The 21816-nt window shown below is 45.9% G+C and overlaps 1 protein-coding gene across 9 annotated transcripts in view; it reads left to right on the top strand.

The window, feature by feature from the left end:
• The window catches only part of SRF (serum response factor), a 52100-nt gene that overhangs the window by 18194 nt on the left and 12090 nt on the right, over positions 1–21816 (top strand). For 7 of the 9 annotated variants that reach the window (XM_040351717.1, XM_040351718.1, XM_040351722.1 and 4 more), the window contains exons 4-5: positions 2633–2722; positions 21540–21768. In XM_040351717.1, coding sequence (XP_040207651.1) covers positions 2633–2722; positions 21540–21768 — 319 coding nt within the window. The remainder of the gene's footprint in view (positions 1–2632; positions 2723–21539; positions 21769–21816) is intronic. The other 2 variants (XM_040351720.1, XM_040351721.1) reach the window with 1 other exon arrangement.

Genomic DNA, 21816 nt, shown 5'->3' with positions numbered 1-21816 from the left:
CCCCCCCCTTCTCTCTGTACAGTGACCCCCCCCCTTCTCTCTGTACAGTGACCCCCCCCCTTCTCTCTGTACAGTGCCCCCCCCCTTCTCTCTGTACAGTGACCCCCCCCTTCTCTCTGTACAGTGACCCCCCCCTTCTCTCTGTACAGTGACCCCCCCCCTTCTCTCTGTACAGTGACCCCCCCCTTCTCTCTGTACAGTGACCCCCCCCTTCTCTCTGTACAGTGACCCCCCCCCTTCTCTCTGTACAGTGACCCCCCCCTTCTCTCTGTACAGTGACCCCCCCCTTCTCTCTGTACAGTGGACCCCCCCCTTCTCTCTGTACAGTGACCCCCCCCTTCTCTCTGTACAGTGACCCCCCCCTTCTCTCTGTACAGTGACCCCCCCCTTCTCTCTGTACAGTGACCCCCCCCCTTCTCTCTGTACAGTGACCCCCCCCTTCTCTCTGTACAGTGACCCCCCCCTTCTCTCTGTACAGTGACCCCCCCCCTTCTCTCTGTACAGTGACCCCCCCCCTTCTCTCTGTACAGTGGCCCCCCCCCCTTCTCTCTGTACAGTGACCCCCCCCTTCTCTCTGTACAGTGACCCCCCCCCTTCTCTCTGTACAGTGACCCCCCCCTTCTCTCTGTACAGTGACCCCCCCCTTCTCTCTGTACAGTGACCCCCCCCTTCTCTCTGTACAGTGACCCCCCCCTTCTCTCTGTACAGTGACCCCCCCCCCCCCCCCCCTTCTCTCTGTACAGTGCCCCCCCCCTTCTCTCTGTACAGTGACCCCCCCCTTCTCTCTGTACAGTGACCCCCCCCCTTCTCTCTGTACAGTGACCCCCCCCCCTTCTCTCTGTACAGTGACCCCCCCCCTTCTCTCTGTACAGTGACCCCCCCCCTTCTCTCTGTACAGTGACCCCCCCCCTTCTCTCTGTACAGTGACCCCCCCCCCTTCTCTCTGTACAGTGACCCCCCCCCCTTCTCTCTGTACAGTGACCCCCCCCCTTCTCTCTGTACAGTGACCCCCCCCCTTCTCTCTGTACAGTGACCCCCCCCCTTCTCTCTGTACAGTGACCCCCCCCTTCTCTGTACAGTGACCCCCCCCCTTCTCTGTACAGTGACCCCCCCTTCTCTGTACAGTGACCCCCCTTCTCTCTGTACAGTGACCCCCCCTTCTCTCTGTACAGTGACCCCCCCTTCTCTCTGTACAGTGACCCCCCCCCTTCTCTCTGTACAGTGACCCCCCCCCTTCTCTCTGTACAGTGACCCTCCCTTCTCTCTGTACAGTGACCCCCCCCCCCAGCTAGTACCGACAGACACTCCCCGAACGGTGTATCCCACGAGTGCGGCTCCTCCGTGGGTGTAAACAGAGGAGGGCCACCGCCGGGTGTACCAAGATGGCCGCGGCTCCGGAGCTAGGCCGAAACCGCGGTCTTTCCTAATGTTACGGTGGCGGCTCCGGAGGTAGGCCGAAGCTGCGGCCATAACATTAGGAAAGGCTGCGGCTTCGGCCTAGCTCCAGAACCGTGGCAATCCGCGGATCACAGTGTGTCCCGATCCGAAGGGGGTGACAGGTTCGGATCACGGATCAACTGTGATCCGTTGCACCCGAACCTGAAAGAAAGGTAGTTGCTCAGGCAATCATGACACGTATTGCTGGCCTATTATTAATAATATACTGCTGCCTGCCATATAGCAGAATGACGGCCGGAAAGTGGTTATGTTATTCTGACTGGACGTCATGACGTCCAGCAGGATAAGCCCCCCGATTGCTGGTGGGGTGCTTCAGTCTGACGCACCACATCACCAATCTCAGTAAAGAGCCTTTTACGTAGGTGCTTTCCCATGTGATCAGCTGTGTCCAATCACAGCATAAACAGGAACCGCCATTAATTGGCTCTTCCTCTGCTCGCGCTGGCTCTACTTGTGTCTATCGGCTGCTCTCCTGACAGGGGGTCTGTGCTGATTTTCAATGGGGTCCTCTGCCACACTCTAGGCTTTTTTTTTTTTTTTTTTTTTTTTTTTGGTGTGCTCACCATAGGAAGCCGCTTTCTATGGGGGGTGCACCTGCATGCTTGCTCTAGAGCCAGTCTGTGTGCATCCATTGACACACACAGTGCGGCTGGGCCCCTATTCGCAGGATTTGATTGACAGCTTCCTCAGCAAGGCCTGTGAGCTTAGGTAGAGCTTCTACAGACGAACACAGTGCTGGATCGAGTGAGGACTCGGGGTAAGTATTTAGGGGGTGAAATTATTACTGGGCGTTTTTTTTTTTTTTTTCTTTTACCTTATTGCAGGGAATGCATTAAAGTGTTACTAAACCCAGGAGCCTGCATTCACTATATCTGGTCTCCCACAGTACACAAAATATGCAAATTATTTAAGTAAATGTAAACTGCTAAATACCTTTTCTCATCTGCAGTATATAGCAGTCTTGTGACTTCTATTTGTGTCTGGTTAAAGCTTGTAGGAGGAGATGTTTTTTTTCGTTGTCCAATAAGGATGCAAGACCTCTGTCTGGACAGTGCTGATTGGCCCTGTGCTGATCACTTGCATCCTCCCAAGAATAAAAACAAAACTCTCAATAAAGCAATAAACACTAAATTAAGCATGTGCAGAGTTGACTCCAAAGGCTCTGTCTTATCAGGAGATGGATTGGGGACAGTGGAAGATCAGAGAAGACGGGATCAAGCAGCCTTTTTACACCATGCACAGGATTGACCCCATAGGGTCCACAGTGAGTACAACAAGCATGCTTTACTGCATATGCAGACTGATTTGATTTCACTGTTGTGGGTTTAGTAACACTTTTAAGGTAAAAAAAATGTCTTTCCTTTTTGAGCCACTTTAAGGGGGAGGGGGGCAGAGATTCTCTTGCAGCTGCCTTGTGGTATGTAGTTGCTGTGCTCAGGGAAAATGGTAAACGGCCTCTCGGATGAAGCTTTTTTCTGATTCGTGTCAACTTTTTTTTTTTTTTTTTTTTTTTGCCAGAGATGGAGCATTGATTCTGTGTTCCAGGAAGCTATTGAGGGTCTACTACTATATATTTTGCCTTTTTTTTTTTTTTTTTTTTAAGCTGGTTGACTAGAAGCCCAGATTGGCCAGTATGGTCATATGTGGTCTTGTACATCCAATTACACTGGGCAGAGTAATTACCGTATGTTTGATGCTGTGGGGGATGTTCTGTGAGCAGACATTGGTTTAGACCTTGTAATGCACCCTCCACTGTTTATTTTTCTCAATGTTATGGAATTATGAAGCCCTTTTTACACCAGATACACATGGACAGCCTAGCCTGTGCATTCCTAACGTAAGAAGAAAGCTCTTATTTTTATTTTAGCACACAATGCAGGGGTAAGCAACTTTTATTTTTTTTTTTATTTATTTTTTTTCACTGAAAGGCAGAAATTCAATGTATGTGAATGCATGGAGGGTCCCCTGCAGCCCTCTTTACATTGCGTGGCCCCCCCTGCAGCCCTCTTTACATTGCGTGGCCCCCCCTGCAGCCCTCTTTACATTGCGTGGCCCCCCCTGCAGCCCTCTTTACATTGCGTGGCCCCCCTGGCCTTTCCTACCTTGCCCCCTACAGAGAGGGGAGGCTGAATGAGAACATGGGAGAGACGCACAGCAGCACTCGTAAGACCGTGGGAGCTTCCAGAGTTAAAGAGGAAGTAAACTTTTATGGGTTTTATTTCCCTGCAAAGGTAGAGCATAATGGGCTACTATGCATTGCATAGTAGCCCATTATGCATTGCATAGTAGCCCATTATGTGCCACTTGCCTAAAACCGAAGCCTGCGATTTTTTTTTTTTTTATTAATTTTTTTATTTTTTTTATTTTTATCCTCGCTGCCAGCGAGCGTCCATCTTCACCCCCTCTCCCTTCCGGGGGGCCACGAACGTTGGCTCCGTGACTGTCCGGAGTCGCGTGATGTCACTCCCGAGCCGCCAGTCACAGCATGACTTCTTTAGAAACGGCACGACCGCTGTTTCTAAAGTGCGCTTGCGCCGTAGACATCGGCGCACAGCTCTATTATAAATATCTCCTAAACTGTGGAAGTTTCGGAGATATTTCCAGCACCTACAGGTAAACCTTAAAAGGGAGGTTCACCCTAAAACTACTTTCTAGTATTACTATGTCCCGACACATTACAATACAATTATGCTTTTTTTTTTTTTTTTATATGCTGTACATACCTCGGTACAGCTAATTCACCCGCGGCTTCCGGGTTGCGAATCCTGTGGGAGTGGGCGTTCCCAACTTGCTGGTGATTGACCAAAAACGAGTCCCCCCCCCCCCCCCCTCCGTCTCGTAAGCTGCGTCACGATTGCCGAAAGGAGCCGAACGGCGGTGCGCAGGCGCAGTATAGCGCCGACTTGCTGTTTGGCTTCTTTCGGCAATCGTGACGCAGCTTATGCGACGGGGGGAGCTCGTTTTTGGTCATCACGTCAATCACCAGCAAGTTAGGAACGCTCACTCCCGCAGGATTCGCAACCTGGAAGCCGCGGGTGAATTGGCTGTATAAAAAAATAATAAATAGGCATAATTGTATTGTAATGTGTCGGGACATTGTAATACTAGAAAGTAGTTTTAGGGTGAACCTCCGCTTTAATATAGGCTTACCTGTAGGTGAAAGTGGTTGTACATGGTGTACAGCCGCTTTAACTTTTCATATTAGGATGATTGGTTGCTATGACCACCTAGCAACCGATCACCTAGAACAGTGATGGCGAACCTCGGCACCCCAGATGTTTTGGAACTATATTTCCTGTAATGTTCATGCACTCTGCAGTGTAGTTGAGCATCATGTAGTTCCAAAACATCTGGAGTGCCAAGGTTCGCTGTCACTGACCTAGAAAGTTAACTCTGGAAGCTCCCGCTGTCTTATCAGCGCTGCGGTGTCTCTCTCCCATGTTCTCATTTAGCTTGCTGACTTTTTTTTTTTTTTTTTTTTGTGGAGACAGTCGGGTCTCATCCCATGCTGAGCTGTCGGCTTCTCGGTGGAGGTGGGTGCAGAGGAGGCAACCGACAATGGAAGCCCCATAGTAACTTTATTCACTACCCATTCATTTGGTTGCCGGCTGGGTCCTTTCTGCAGAGCTTCCGCCGCTGGAGACTGGATCGGCTTTAAAATAAAAAGTGTTTATAGCGATTTCTTTATAGGTCTAGATAGGTTAGTCTTAGATCCTGGATGCCCGTAGATGTAGAAATTTTAGTGTTTGGGGTTGACTTTCCCTTTAAATGTAGCTTGTGATGATTAAATCGTGCCATACATTACTTTTTCTTTTCTTACACCACGGGTTGAGGGAAGCTGCTCATTCGCAGTCGTGTGGTCAACACAGTGAGTGTTTGTTGATTGAGGGAATCCCTCCCACTACGCTTTTGTGTTCTGCCAGCAGAACATGATTAGCGTTGAGAAAAAAGTCGACCTACACTCCGGTCGTTGTCAATAAATACGTCTATTATTTAAGAGCAAGCCATAGAAGACCAATGCAATAGGAAAGATTGACGCGTTTCAGCCTATAAGGCCTTAGTCATAACCACATTACAGGCATGAAACTTGTGAAATAGTAGCGATTAGTGTTGCCAGCTATAGTAGGGTGTAAAATTGAAGCGAAAAGCTAGGACAGCCGTACTCAAACGTTCCTTTTAATAAAACTGGTCACAAAAATAACGTGCCACAGCAAAAAATAGGACAGAAGCTGACGCGTTTCGCACTGTAATTCAGTGCTTAATCATAGCTCAGTAGGGTGTACTCCTTGTTTTTAATCCGTGTGGTTTGTGTTTGTTTTTGTTCCCGTGTGTGTGTGTTTGTTTTTTTTTTCCCCCCCCTCTGTGTGTGTTAGAGCCAGTTCACACTGGGGCGACTCATCAGGCGACTCGGCCGCCTGACAAGTCGCGTCCCATTGTTTTCAATAGAACCATTCTAATAGGAGCGATGTACGATTTAGGGGGTGACTCGGGGCGACTTGCATTGACTTCTATACACAAGTCATTTTGCCTCTGAAGTCTTCTTCAGGACGCCTTGCCTAGTCGCCCCTGAAGTCGTGCCACCCCAGTGTGAACCGGCTCCAAAAGATTATTTTTTATTTGGGATGCCCATAAGTGATTTGTTAACCATTTTTTAATTTTAGGGTAATTTGTTTATGTAGGACTGTTGAGCTTGGTTGACACTGGGGCGACTTGGCCACCTGACAAGTTGCACTCCATTCAGTGCAATGGAACCATTATAATTGGAGCGACTTGTGAAAAAAAAGTTCCTACACTACTTGGGGGCATCTTCAGAGCGGCTTGCATTGGCCTCCTATTAATGAAGTACCGTATTTATTGGGGTATGGCGCACACCCCTAAAGTTGGCCAGAAATTCCTGTGGGGGGAAAAAGGATTTTGTACACAGTTTTGGTGTCTTGCGCGGCGGCCTCGTCGGGTCCGGCGTCCGTCTGCGGCTTCGGGTGTCCTCTTCGTCGGGTCCGGCGTCCTTCTGCGGCGTTCTCCTCGCTCGTTACCCGCGCCGAGTTTGAATACTGCGCCGGCATATACCGAGCGCAGTACACTCGGGCAGGCTCGGCTACTGTCGCGCTCACGTCCTGTACGTCCAGAACATGAGCGCGGGAGGAGTCGAGACTGCCCGACTACACGAGTATTCAAACTCGGGTATCGGCGTATATCGCGCACCCACGATTTTGCCCTGATTTTCAGGGTAAAAAAGTGCGCGGTATATGCCGATAAATACGGTAAATTGCAAGCTGCGCGGGGTGGCTTTAAAGTTGGTTGACTTTGAAGTGACTGCAGTGTGAACCAAGCCTTAGGGATTATAGGTGTTTGTGTGGGTTTTTATTTTTTGTGCTGGGTAGAAACCTAACCACCCTTTTTTGTTGGCTTTTTCTTCTGGTATTTACATAGCAGTTACCTTGATCGGCCTTGACTTCAGAGTGCCATATCCAGGCGCTGCTATTATTAATAATCAGTATTTATATAGCGTCAACAGTTTACATAGCACTTTACAACATGGGGGCAAGACAGTACAGTTACAATACAAATCAATACAGGAGGAATAGGGCTAGTCCATAGGTGACCTTTGGGCAGTGGGTTCCGTCTTGGGCTCGGTTCACACTGTAGCGATGCGGGAATCCACTGTAGATTCCCGCATTGCATGTCTCCCGGTGGCAGTTCACACTGCCCTATGTAAATTGAACACCCATGTGATCTGATTTTGCTGCAGACCAAAAAAAGATCCTATGCGAGTTTGGTCCGAATGCAATGTAAATTCAGCCATACTATCTGTAACAAAATGGGTGCAAATCACATTGCAAAGAATCTCGAGCAATTTCCCCCACCGCTTCTGTGTGTGAAATGCCATCTTGTGGGCAGTTTAAAAAACACAAAATTAGAACGCGCATTAAAATAAAAGTATGGGATTTATTTATTTTTTTTGTTTTTTTTTGTTTGCTAGTCATACTTGCCTCAGTGAATTCAGCATCAGACCGATGCAGCATCTGTCCCCGGCGTCTCTGCACTGAGAACCGAGCCACGAACATCGACGATGGCTCGCTTCTCGCTCCCTCCCCGAGCGATGCCGACTGTCGGTAAGCATCACTTCTGTTCTACTTCTCAGTGCTGATTGGAGCGCTGTGCTGTGGAGGGGCAGGGTCTCGCTAAGAGTGTGATCAATCAAGGCAGCTGGTGGATTCAGACTTGGAAGTCGGGATGACGCACTGGCTCGACTGATGGCAGTGACGTCAGCAGAGCGCGGACGTCGGACCACTCTCGGCTGAAAACGGGTCACGGGAGTGAAAAACAAATTGCACCCCTGTGACCGAGGAGAAATCATAGCCTAAAAAGCTCAGGCTGGACTTTTCCTTTTTTTTAAGTACATATCTGGTCAAACAATCTGCGTAGTATCCCGACCGCGCCAATGGCAAATCACAGCCGCTGGATAAGTTACAGGACTCTGTGGGTATAGGGCAGAAGTGATGTCAGCTTGGGGGTGCACTGCCTCTACATTTCAAGCCCTGTGTGCACCTCCCAGTGGCTGTGATTTGCTATCATCGGCAGGACCAGGACACTAAGGGGTGTGTGTGTGTGTGTGTGTGTGTGTGTGTGTGTGTGTGTGTGTGTTTTTTTTTTTGTGTTGCAGTGCACAGGTCTGACACCTGACACATTGTTGGGATCATTTACAGAGCGATCAGTGTTAGTAACCGGTGCATATTTATATGTAAATGTCACTGGCAGGCAAGGGGTTAACAATAGGGGGCAATCAAGGGGTTAACTGTTCCCTTATTGTTTTTTCTAACTTGTAGAAACACACGATCTGTCTTCTCTCCTCAGACGGCATGATTGCACGTGGCCGACGGCGATCGTGCCCACTGGCATCGGGTTCCCCGCTGTGCAGTCAAGGGGTTAACAATAGGGGGCAATCAAGGGGTTAACTGGTGGCGTCCTCTGGTAGATCTCCTGGGCAATGCTGTATATGTACAGGATTTCGCCCAGGAGAGCCATTCTGCCACAGTAAATCTGCGTGAGCCGGTCGGGAGCTGGTTAATGAAATGCTTTTGCAGTAAGAAAGCCATCTCTAGATTTTATGTAAAAGAAGTTTGTGTGTGTGTTTTTTTGCACATTTATACTTGCTTAGGTGGATACTGCATCTGGCACCTCTGCACTGAGAACCAAGTGATTGAACATTGCCAATGGCTCATTTCTCACACTTCCCTAAAGCGGAGAGCTGCTGACTGTCAATCAGCAGCTCTCCTCTCTGCTCCTCCACACTCTCTGGAGTGCTGAGCTGTAGAGGGGCGGGGAGTGGCCGTCTCAGTATCTCTGCAGCTCGCTGGGGTTGGTGTTGGTCCAGGCAACTGGCGGTTTCAGTCTTTATTGTTGGGATGACGCAGTGCCTGGACTGATTCCTGTGATGTCAGCAGACTTCAGTCTGCTAAAAATGGGTCACAGGAGTGCAAGATGAATTGCACTCCTGTGACCCTTTAGGAGAGGCTCAGCCAAACAAGCTCAGGCTGGACATCTCCAAGATGCATTAATAAAAGCGTTTATTCAGCATGAAATGGAGCTTGGTTATGTAACATGAGGCTGTATATTCTGCAATATTTACATTTTTGTTAAACTCATTCAATGAATGCAAGCTGAGATAACCTGCACTGGCAATGTTATTGTTTTAATTAAATGAATTTGAGTAATTCTCCAACTCAGTGATTTAACCTATTAACCTTAAATCATTTCTGACATCGCCTTTTTACTAACCTGACAGCCTATTCTAAATGGGAAACCTTTATTTTGTTTGTAAAATATCAAAGATTCTAACACCATCAAGAATAAGTCCTTACATTTTAAAGAGCACCTGTCCTTTCAGATCCATCATGGTGGCTCCTGTTAGCGGATATGCACTCGGTACATGCGGCGGTCGGATTCCCGCGGGGAGCGATCCGGGACGACAGCGTGGCTATTCGTTTCTAGCCGCCCCCTCGAGATCGCTCCCCGGAGCTGAAGAACGGGGAGAGCCGTATGTAAACACGGCTTCCCCGTGCTTCACTGTGGCGGCTGCATCAATCGAGGTGATCCCTTTTAAAGGGAGACTCGATCGATGACGTCAGACCTACAGCCACACCCCCTACAGTTGTAAACACACACTAGGTGAACCCTAACTCCTTCAGCGCCCCCTGTGGTTAACTCCCAAACTGCAACTGTCATTTTCACAATAAACAATGCAATTTAAATGCATTTTTTGCTGTGAAAATGACAATGGTCCCAAAAATGTGTCAAAATTGTCCGATGTGTCCGCCATAATGTCGCAGTCACGAAAAAAAATCGCTGATCGCCGCCATTAGTAGTAAAAAAAAAAAAAATAATAATAATAATAAAACTATCCCCTATTTTGTAAACGCTATAAATTTTGCGCAAACCAATCGATAAACGCTTATTGCGATTTTTTTTTATTTTATTTATTTTATTTTTTTTTTGTAAAGAAAAGTAGGTAGAATACGTATAGGCCTAAACTGAGGAAATTCTTTTTTTATATATTTTTCGGGGATATTTATTATAGCAAAAAGTATTGCATTTTTTTCAAAATTGTCGCCCTATTGTTTATAGCGCAAAAAATAAAAACCGCAGAGGTGATCAAATACCACCAAAAGAAAGCTCTATTTGTGGAGGAAAAAAGGACGCCAATTTTGTTTGGGAGCCACGACGCGCAATTGTCTGTTAAAGCAACGCAGTGCCGAATCGCAAAACCTGGCCTGAGCATTTAGCTGCCTAAAGGCCCAGAGCTTAAGTGGTTAAGATCGAAATTGACAGTTTAATTTTTTTTTTTTTTTATATCACTATCTCTCAAAAAAAAAACGTATTCGGAGCATCACTACTAAAAATAAAACATTGAGATATATGATTTTTATATTTTGAGCATAGATAACTCTTTAATTCTCTTATGTGTAGTACAGTGTCTAGCGCTGTATAAAGGGGAGGTCGATAATGAAGACACGGCTGTGTTGGTGCTTTTTGTATTATCTGGATACAGATTGTGTTGTACTTTTGGTGACGGCTATATAAGGACATGGTCTCTTATTTTTTGCAATATCATGACACGGGGGTGAGGTGATGGTGATACTCAGCATGTGTGTAGGGTGCTAGTGATATTGGGCTGTATTGTTTGGTGATGGCAATATTGGGATACAGGCTGTAGTGTTGTCTGGTTCTGTACAGGGAGATGGGGGACATGGGCTTTGTTGGGTGTTGATACCGGGACACCAGTGCTGTATCTTCTCTGGTGTCCTGTTGGGTAAAGCGGTTTCAGTATATCGACAGCAGGGGTCTCCAGACTTTCTAAACAAAATGCCAGACTTTAGGGGGGCCAGACTGTGGCCATCTGGAGTAAAAAAAAATGCGTCATATTTGGTGTCGGTGAAAGGAAGAGTGCCCCATCTTTTGGGACATTGAGAGAAATTGTGCTTTTTTGTTGGTGTTGGTGCCTCCTAGGGTTGGATAAAAGCAAGCAAAGGGCCACAACCGGCCCTCACTGGAGACCTCTTGTGTAGGGTGATGGTTGATATCAGGACTTGTTGTGAGTTGATGACAATATTAGGACATTTGTTGCTGTATAGATGGGGTGACATCGGGACACAAATTGCATTCTTTCTCTGGTGCCCTGCTGGTTCATGGCATTATCGGGACATGGGTTGTGTGGTGTGTTTGGTGGTATCAGAACATGGGCTGTGATGGCTATATCAGGACATGGGTTTTAATACTGTATGGTGATGGGGATATATCGGTACATGGGCTGTGGTGTAGGGTGATATCTGTGTTGTAGGGCATGTGTTGTGGTGGTGTCAAACACAAGGCCTGCGGGGTGTAGGGTGATATCAGTACATGGGTTGTGGTGTTGTAGGGTGATGTGCATATCGGTACATGGGCTGTGGTGTTGCATGGTGTCGGCTGATTGGGTTGTCGGTACACGGGTTGTGGTGTTGCATGGTGCAGGGTGATGGGGATGTCGGTACACGGGTTGTGGTGTTGCATGGTGTCGGGTGATTGGGTTGTGGTGTTGCATGGTGCAGGGTGATGGGCATATCGGTACAAAGGCTGTGGTGTTGCATGGTGTTGGGTGATATCGGTACATGGGTTGTGGTGTTGCATGGTGTAGGGTGATGGGGATATCGGTACACAGGTTGTGGTGTTGCGTGGTGTTGGGTGATATTGGTACATGGGTTGTGGTGTTGCATGGTGATGGGGGATATCGGTACACGGGTTGTGGTGTAGGGTGATGGGGATATCGGTACACGGGTTGTGGTGTTGCATGGTGTAGGGTGATGGGGATATCGGTACACGGGTTGTGGTGTTGCATGGTGTAGGGTGATGGGGATATCGGTACACGGGTTGTGGTGTTGCATGGTGTAGGGTGATGGGGATATCGGTACACGGGCTGTGGTGTAGGGTGATGAAGGGCATATCGGTACATAGGCTGTGGTGTAGGGTGATGGGGGGCATATCGGTACACGGGTTGTGGTGTTTGCTGTATGGTGTTGGGTATCCTGTAATGGTAAAGTTTATGCAGTAATGGAAGTAGGAGACCAGATGGGTAATGGCGCTCTTACATTGGCGTACACGGAAGACTTTCTGTCAGCTCCTCAGACATTGTCCTAGCATGTGACACGGCAGTGATGGATGGGACAGACGAGGGACAGGTGCCCCCCCCTCCCCCTCCTGTCATGACACAGCTGTGCTGGATCTCTCTCACTTCTCATTGATAAAATTGTGATTCGGCCTCCATGGCCAAATAAGGAGACGTTTCCCTTCAGTCCTGTGCTGGCAGGGCCTCCCGCATTCCTTATAAGCTGCAGCTGTCTCTTTCTATGGGAGGGGGGGAGTGTCTGCGCTCCTTCTAAATGGAAAGCTCCTTCCCAGCCAGGTCACATTGCAGCAACATTACTCTGATCCTGTGTGTGTGCACGCTCTGTGCCCACCTGGCAGTGATCTCTATACAGTGCCAGCACTATTAGTGGCGTCTGTATTATGACTTCACATGTCTGCTGCTCCTCTCCCTTCCATTCTCCATATACCTCGTGATGTGAAGTTCTTGGAGGAGACATGGCATGTTTTCATGTGTAAACAACAATGTGTTCCTTGCTGGATCTGCGATTGTTACTTTGTTTTTATTTATCTTTTTTGGTTATACTTCATAGCCTTATTCCCAATATCAAAAATAAATGTACTAAGAGGTAAAGCAGTTGTAAATGCAATTTTATTTTTTATTTTTTTATTTCTATTAAATTTAAAATAACTGTTTATACTTGCCTACACAAAGCGGTCCTTTACCTCTTTTGAAATCCACCCCACACCCCACCCACACGGTCTGCTCCTCCCTCCTTCCTTGTGTGTGCCCCCATATCAAGCTGTTTACTATGGGGGTACACAATATTCCTAAACTGGGCTGTGTGCATCCATAGACACTTGCAGCAATGGCTTGTCCACATCCCTGTTCCCTCAGAGGAATGGACTGACAGCAGCAGGAGTCAGTGGCTCCCACTGCTGCTTCTTCTGATACGTGGAAGAGGGTAGAGAAACTGCAGTGCTGGATAGAGGGGATTCGGGTATGTCTGGCTATACAATTTCTTTTTATTTTTTTATTATTAGAAAAGGTGTTTATAGAAAAAAATAACCATACAAAGTTACATACATAAACAATACATGGTGCAGCAGAAAAAGAATACTGAGTACAGGCTTAATCCTAAGAGCCGGTTCACACAGGGGCGACCTGTCAGGCGACTCAGCCGCCTGACAAGTCGCGGTCCGCATTAGTCAATGGAACTGTTCTAATAGGAGAGACGCAAGTCGCTCCGACTTAGAAAAAGGTTCCTGTACGACATTGGGGGCGACTTGCATTGACTTCAATACAGAAGTAATTTTGCAAGTCGCCTTGAGATCGCCTTGCCAAAACGCCTCCAAAGTCGTGCCGCCTGTGTGAACCGGCTCTTGCAGTTCTCTACTCGTACAAAAGGTTACAGAGCGAGGTATTCTGTACCCATACATCATTCTAGACTGTTTCATTCACGCTGCTGCACTACATCACATCCAATTCTTTCTCCTCTTCTTTTTTTTTTTTTTTTTTTTTTCTTTTTTTCCCTCAACTCAGGGAAACTTATTAAGAAACAAAGTACAATACTTAACCACTTACTTACTGGGCACTTAAACCCCCTTCCTGCCCAGACCAGTTTTCAGCACGGACGCATTTTGAATGACAATTGCGCGGTCATACAACACTGTACCCAAATTATATTTTTATCATTTTTTTTTCCCCCACAAATGGAGCTTTCTTTTGGTGGTATTTGATCATCTGTTTTTTTTGTTTTTTCGCGATATAAACAAAAAGACAGAAAATTTAGAAAATAAACACAATTGTTTACTTTTTGTTATAATATCCCAATTTTTTTTCCAAAATATATTTTTCCTCGGTTTAGGCCGATACTTCTTATTTTTGTTAAAAAAAAAATCGCAATAAGCGTTTGGTTTGCGCAAAAGTTATAGCGCCTACAAATGGGTTTAGCGCAGAGTTTTTTTCTTCTTCTTCCACTGCTGTTTCAGCCAATGAGGGAGAGCTGAGATTTTTGTGCACATGGCTGGATCAAGATGGGGCTCAGGTATGTGGGGGGCTGCTGCAGTGTGTGTGTGTGTGTGTGTGTGTGGTTCTTTATTTATTTTTTTATTTTTTTCTATTCTCCTTTCATGCATGAAGTTAAAGCATGAGCCTTTAGAACCACTTGAAGTGTTTGGGGGTCCACAACAAGTGCTAAAATGTTTTTTAACTTCATGCAGGGAATTGCAAGTAAAAAAATATTTTGAAGTAGAACTAAAGACAAAACTTTTTTATTTTGGATGGATCAAGGCAGTAGGGTTGTAGCCCCTGTCATTCTATGTTTTTACTACAATGTGTCCCATTGCGAAGATTTTTTTTACTTCCTGTCCCATACAGGAAGTGAGAGGAAATCCCTCTGCAAATCAAGTGAATACATTAGACCCCCAGATTACCAGAACTAGTGTCCCCCTCCCCCCCCCCCCCCCCCCATTGGAAGGTTTCCATTCTATTACTTTTCTGGGGACAGCCCAAAGTGTGTGTGTGTGTGTTGTGTTTTTTTTTTTTTTTTTTTTTGAAAGATGGTAAACGGGACAAATATAGAGAAGGTGAATGTCCTCTTTTAAAAATGTACAGAGCCATCCACAACTCCATCACTAACCTAGTCCCAAAATACCAACCAAGCTGATCTCTTGGGTCCTCCCTAGACCTCCTTGTCACCTCCTCCCATCCTTTGGAACTCCCTACCCCAATCTGTCCCACTGTCCCCTAATCTATCCATATTTAGACGATCCCTGAAAACTCTTCTTTAAAGAAGCCTATCCTACTTCTAACTAACACGGTTTTACTTCCATCAGCTCACCCCCCACAGCTAATCTTTTGTATCAATTGACCCTCCCTTTTTAGATTGTGAGCTCTAATGAGCAGGGCCCTCCGATTCCTCTTGTACCAAATTGTAATGTAACTATATTGTCTGCCTTTATTTTGTTAAGCGCTGCGCAAACTGTTGGCTCTATATAAAACCTGTATAATAAGGGAAGTAAACCCTGATGGGTTTTACTTCCCTGCAAAGGAAGCGTCTATTCTTCACCCCTCTTCCTTCCAGGGCCGATAACTACAGCTCTGTGACTGGCCGGAGTCATGTGACGTCACTTCTGCGCATGCCCGCGGGAGCCGCCAGTCACGGCATGACTTTCCTTTAGAAAAAAACGGCAGTCGTGCCATTTCTAAAGTGCGCCTGCGCCGCTGTCTACAGCACATGCTCCATAGACATCGGCGCTCGTCACTATTGTAAGTATCTCCTAAACTGTGTAGGTTTAGGAGATATTTCCAGCACCTACAGGTAAGTCGTAATCCAGGCTTACCTGTAGGTAAAAGTGGTTATACAGGGTGTACAACAACCACTTTAACTAGGGTGCAGAAGGCAATAAACACTGACAAGCGTTCAAATCCCCTTTGCACTTGCCTCTTAGTGTTCTACTTTAAAGTGGAGTTTCCATCCCAAATTTTTTTTTTTTCATTATTGTGCTCATTAGACCTAAAAAAAAGTAAAAAAAAATGTTTTTTTACTCATCTGGAAATGCCTGTTGCTATGCAGTCCCCAAATCTGCCTTGGAAACCACCTAGGATTCTGACATCTCCCTCTAATGCTCCTGGGAAATGTGTGTCATCATTTCCCAGGATGCAGTGCGCTGTCCAATTATCACTCCCCATCCAAGACTTCCAGGAAGTAAGTGCTTGTAGGCTTCACAATGGCCACAAGCAAAATGACAACGGTGTGGACTTAGTTTTATAAACTATCTTTTTTGAATATCTATGCGGATCGGCGGCGGATTGTAAAATAGTAAGTGACCGGATTTGTTTAATAACGCAGGATGGAAGGACATACATTTAAAAAATGCTAATTGTGGTTGGAACTCCGCTTTAACTTTAGAACTACTTTTAAAAATTCAGCTGTGTTATTGGTCTGTGCGCCCCCCCCCCCCCCACTAAGAGAACTTTTGTTTTCTTATGCCTTTGATACCAGTGCAAGGTGTGGTGGGTGATGTTGCTGGGACAGGAAGGCGCACAGTAGATCTAACCCATCTTCACTCTGCTACAAATATTTTCAATCGCCCCCCCCCTGACAAGCACTGAGGCTATATCTAACCCAATATAAACCAGTCAGAGGCTAGCAAAATAATAATAGTTGGGCATTAGTGTTACTAACCCCACAATGGTAAAACCAGTCTGTATATGCAATAAAGCATGCTTGTTATACTCACTGCGGAACCTAAGGGGTTAATCCTCTGCATTGTGTTTAACCACTTCCTTACTGGGCACTTAAACCCCTTCCTGACCAGAGGACTTTTTGCGATTCGTCACTGCGTCGCTTTAACTGACAATTGCGCGGTCGTGCGACGTGGCTCAAACAAAATTAACGTCCTTTTTTCCCCACAAATAGAGCTTTCTTTTGGTGGTATTTGATCACCTCTGCGGTTTTTATTTTTTGCGCTATAAACAAAAATAGAGCGACAATTTTGAAAAAAAAAAAAAATATTTTTACTTGTTGCTATAATAAATAGCTCAATTTTTTTTTTTTACGTTTTTTTTTTTTTATCCTCAGTCTAGGCCGATACGTATTCTACATATTTTTAGTAAAAAAAAAAAAAAAAATCGCAATAAGCGACTGGTTTGCGCAAAAGTTATAGCGCCTACAAAATAAGGGACAGAATTATTATTATTTATTATTATTATTATTATTATTATTTTTTTTTTTTTTACTAGAAATGGCTGCGATCTGCGATTTTTTTTTTATTGGGACTGCGACGTTATGGCGGACACATCGGACACTTTTGACACATTTTTGGCGCCATTCACATTTATACTGCAATCAGTGCTATAAATATGCACTAATTACTGTATAAATGTGACTGGCAGGGAAGGGGTTAACACTAGGGGGTGAGGAAGGGGTTAAATGTGTATCCTAATTAGTGTTCTAACTGTGGGGGAGGGGGGGTGACTGGGGGGGTGACCGATCTGTGTCTCTATGTACAAGAGACACAGATCCGTCTCCTCTCTCCCCTGACAGCACCGCTGTCTGCGAGAGCCGGCAATGAGAGATGATCTCATATGTAAACATATGAGATCATCTCTCATTGGCCGCACAGATCGCCTAGGAAACGGCCGCTCCGATTGGCCGTTCACGGCGATCTGTGACTGGCTGTGTCCAAGGGACACGGCCAGCACAGCAGTTCCCCGCTGCGCGCTCGGGAGCGCGCGCGGGGAACGCGAAAAGGGGCGGCCGTAAAAACACGGCCTCCCAGAGAAGTAGAGCCACCCGGCGGCCGTATATAGTCGTACAGCCGTCGGGAAGTGGTTAAAAGGCTGTTTGATACTCCCCTTCTTCCACTGTCCCCAATCCATCTCCTGATAGTACAGAGCTAGGGGACAGGCTGCACATGCTCAGTTTGGTGTGTTCTACTAGTTTTTGTTGTCTTGGGAGAGTAGTGGTCCTGTGCTGATCACATGGAATCTGCACTGTCCAAATCTATCCCACAGTTTGAAGACACAATAACTTTTTGCGCAAACCAATCGATATACGCTTATTGGAATCTTTTAAATTTTTTTTTTTTTTTACTAAAAATATGTAGTGGCATACGTATAAAAGCTAATTTCTTCATAAATCCCAACAGGTGTTCCAATCCTTTCTCCCTCACCTTTTCTGTTTGCCCTTTTAATTACACTTTAAATTGCAAAATGCTTTCTTACAGAAACATGTGACAAATGGCACCTTTTTTAGGTGTCAGGAGCTTAACAGCCCCCCTGATCCTGACTTTTCAGGGTGGTGATTGGTCTCCTGGTGTCTAAGATAGTGGTGCTGTAGGCGGCCTCTGCCCCCCTCCCAGGGCATTGACAATGTCACACCTGTTTTGTAACAGAGTGCTAGCAAATGGAATATAATTCTAATGCCTTATACACCGACCCCCCCCCCCCCCTTTGATGTGACCACTTGGCCAGCCAAAAACAATGCTGACCCAAATTCCTCTTTGTTTTGCCTAACTTTTTGTGTTTTTTGTAAAACTAAAAAAAAAAAAATGAAATAAACCATTCCCTTTTCTTTCCCTTACATGACACACATTCGATCTCTGCCCTTCCCTGGTGTTTTTCCTTTATTAGTACATCACGATGTATGTAAACTCCAGGTGAACTGATGAATCCTCTGGGGAAATGCATGTATTTTACAATTTTTTTTTTTTTTTTTTTGAGATATAGGGCCAGATCCACAGACGAAGTAGGCCAGCGTATCTACTGATACGCCGGCGTACTTTCAAATTTCCCGCGTCGTATCGGTGTTTTGAATCCTCAAACCAAGATACGACGGCTTCTGGGTTAGATCCGACAGGTGTACGTCTTCGAAATTTAGGAACGACGCATGCGCATTTCATTCAGCGTGGGGACGCGCTTCATTTAAATGAAACCCGCCCAATTTGAAATGCACCGCCAGAAATGCACTACGCTGCCATAACTTACGGCGCGAACTCGCTGAGGATTCGAAAATGCACCAGGTAAGGTACGGCGGCCTAGTGCATCTCTGATACGCAGCGCCAATGTATTTCTTTCTGGATCTGGCCCGTAGAGATGTAGAGATATATTGGAGGCCTGGGCACTGGACCTGTCTGCAGTCACCACTTTAAGATCTAGGATCCAGCTCTGCCTTAGAATGATTAATGGAGAATCACCTATATAGGTCATCTGTGTGTTTACCCCCCCCCCCTGTAAGCTTGTTCAACTGATGGCAACATGCCAAACAGTAGAACTCTTGCTTTCTCAGGGTGCCAACCATTCCTTGGATTGCGTGTCTCCATAGGCCTTGTGCAAAACAGATTCTGGAAGTTCCATGTTAAAAATGGGTGTAATTCGCACTTTGCCTGCGTTTGTTTGTTTGTTTTTATTTTCCTGTTATTCAGCCTTAAAGCGGAAGTAAACCCATCCATAATAGTTTCATTTCTGGCACATGCCGGAAACGTAACGCCCCCCATTGGTTGTGCTCTCAACCAAACCGTCAAACCATCCAATGGCTGGTGTCCCAACATGATCACATGTGTAGTATCATGGCAGTTGTAGATTAAACGGAGGCAAAGATGCCTAGGCCCTGACTAGGGTAGATTGTGCTATGTGGTGATATTTTCTGTATGCTGTTTCACAATGTTTACCTGTATACCCGAGTATTGTATTGCACTTTGAAGCGAAGTTCGCTAGGATAATACACCTGTGTAGTGTTTAATTTTTTTTTTTTTTTTATTGTTTACAAAAAAAACAACCTTTAAAAAAAAAAAAAAACGTAGGCAAAGATGGCAGCTCCCTTGGCTGAAAACGATAGGGGGGGGGGGGTGTTTACTTACAATTTAACCCGGTCCCGCCACCCTCTTCCAGCCCTTTAACAAGTTCTGAATTCCCTTAAGCACCGGTGCAGGCATTCTGATCATGTGACCTCTGTGATTGGCAGTCACGTAATCGGAAAGCTCCCTAACGCATGTATGTATCGGCTTTCGGGTACTCAATGGTTACTCTGCTGGAAGTGCGCACTCAGCACCACAAAGTGTTTACATGCGTGCGACTGCTCAACGTTTAAGACTACCCACCTGCAGGTCACATATATGAGCCACGATGGTGAAGATCGCTTAAGATTAGCAGCTGTTCCTCTTTTTTTTTAATATGAAGATCACAGTTTTTGTGTTTGGTGCTCTTCATGTGATGAGTGTGCTGCACAGTGCTGTGTTGCTGTGTAACAGGACCCCTTGTGCCCCCTCATGCAGACTGGCCAGGCATGTGTGTGTTTGTGTGTTTTGATCTCTTCTCTGGGTTGGAGCATTATAGGGGGGAGTCGTGACTTCCAGCGTGACAAGATAATGATGGATTGGGTGGCATGCAGCATGTGTAGGCTGAGCTAAGGACAGAGTGTCCCCATCATCACATGCTGCTTCTAAATTCATTTGGATAGCAGTTATCTTTCTTCTCTCTGCACCGTGTCTTTCCGAGAGGCCAGCACTGCCCTAACACAGGAGGTCGCTGTGCTGGAACATAAGCTGTCTTCTGTAGATGTCCTTCTGATGTACAGATTACTTCAAGATGACCCAAAACACAAGATCTGCATTCTGTGGCTGAATAAAGGGGGTGTCTGTTTCTCCTTTTCATTTATTTCTTTTTAGTTTTTCTTTTCTTTCCCTTTTCCTTCTGTCCCTTTCTTTGCTCTTTCCCTTTCTTTTCTTTCCCTTTTTTTCCTTCTGTCCCTTCTTTTCTCTTTCCCCCTTTTTCTTTTTCCTTTTCCTTCTGTCCCTTCTTTTCTTTCTTTCCCCTTTTCCTTCTGTCCCTTTTCTCTTTCTTTCCCTTTTTTTCCCTTTCCTTCTGTCCCTTCTTTTCTTCTTTTCTTCTTTTTTTTTTTTTTTTTTTTTTCCCTTTCCTTCAATACATGAAGGTAAAAAATGTCTGTGCAGCTCCTCCCCCAGGTTTTTTCGGTTTAGCCGGTGTTCCATCAGATTAGGTGACCTGTCAGAATTGTTTAATGGAATAGGAGTTATGTCGCCGCCATCTTGGTACACCCCACACTCCTCCACAGTAAGGATACAGTGAGAAGGAGACAAGAGGACGTCTTGTTGCATCCATCAGAGTTTTAAACTGACTTCTTTCACGTTGTCATTATGTGTGGTTATTTGTAGAATTTTGAGGAAAATGTAATCCTTTTTTGGAATACGGCTGTGACTACTTTTGGGATGCACTGAATCCCTCCTGGGACATGTGGCCTATATATCCCATGAAGCATAGCAAGTACCGTGTACTTCATTTTGCCTATGCCAGTGGTCTCCAACTGCAGCCCTTCGACCTTTATCCGGCCCTTGGGGCAATTTTCCTTCTGCTGACATCAACAATGGGGCATAATTCCTGTTACTGACATCAACAATGGGGCATAATTCCTGTTACTGACATCAACAATGGGGCATAATTCCTGTTACTGACATCAACAATGGGGCATAATTCCTGTTACTGACATCAACAATGGGGCATAATTCCTGTTACTGACACCAACAATGGGGCATTATTTCTCCCACTCGCACCAATGATGGGGCTGCTATTCCTTCCACTGGCACCAAAGATGCATTGTTGACTCCCACGACCCAATTTCCATTTCCAATGGCCACATTCGGCCACCTTAAGTCTGAAGCACAGTAAACTGGCCACTTGGTAAAGTTTGGAGACCACCTCGCCTAGGCAAATGATGAGCATGGAGGGTGCAGGGCCAGTTTTAACAAGCTACCGCAGTTTTAACAAGCTATGGAGAGGAGGGAAGTGTTTACAAAGGGTGAAGATCTGCTTTAAGTTTCCACCATGCATGTTCTTGTTTTGGGGTTTCTATATGTGGTAATAGACTTGAAAATACATATATATATATATATATATATATTTTTTTTTTTTAACCATCTCTCTCCTTTTTTTTCCCCCTTAGGACTCCCTGAAGCCAGCTTTCACAATTTCCAATCTCCCGGGCACTTCCACCATCCAGACGGCGCCCACCACATCCACCTCTATGCAGGTTACCAGTGGGCACTCTTTCCCCATTACAAACTACCTGGCACCTGTCACCAGTGCCAACGGAACTGTTCTCAAGACAGAAGGCAATACCATAAGTTCTGGAGGCCTGATGCAGCTGCCCTCTGGCTTCACCCTGATGTCTGGTAAGCCACATCCCTGCGATATAGACTGTTATGATCACACCTGATTAA

This window comes from Rana temporaria, chromosome 4 (assembly GCF_905171775.1).
Source record: "Rana temporaria chromosome 4, aRanTem1.1, whole genome shotgun sequence".
In the NCBI taxonomy this organism is placed as follows: Eukaryota; Metazoa; Chordata; class Amphibia; order Anura; family Ranidae; genus Rana; species Rana temporaria.
This window is presented reverse-complemented; position numbering and strand designations above follow the sequence as displayed.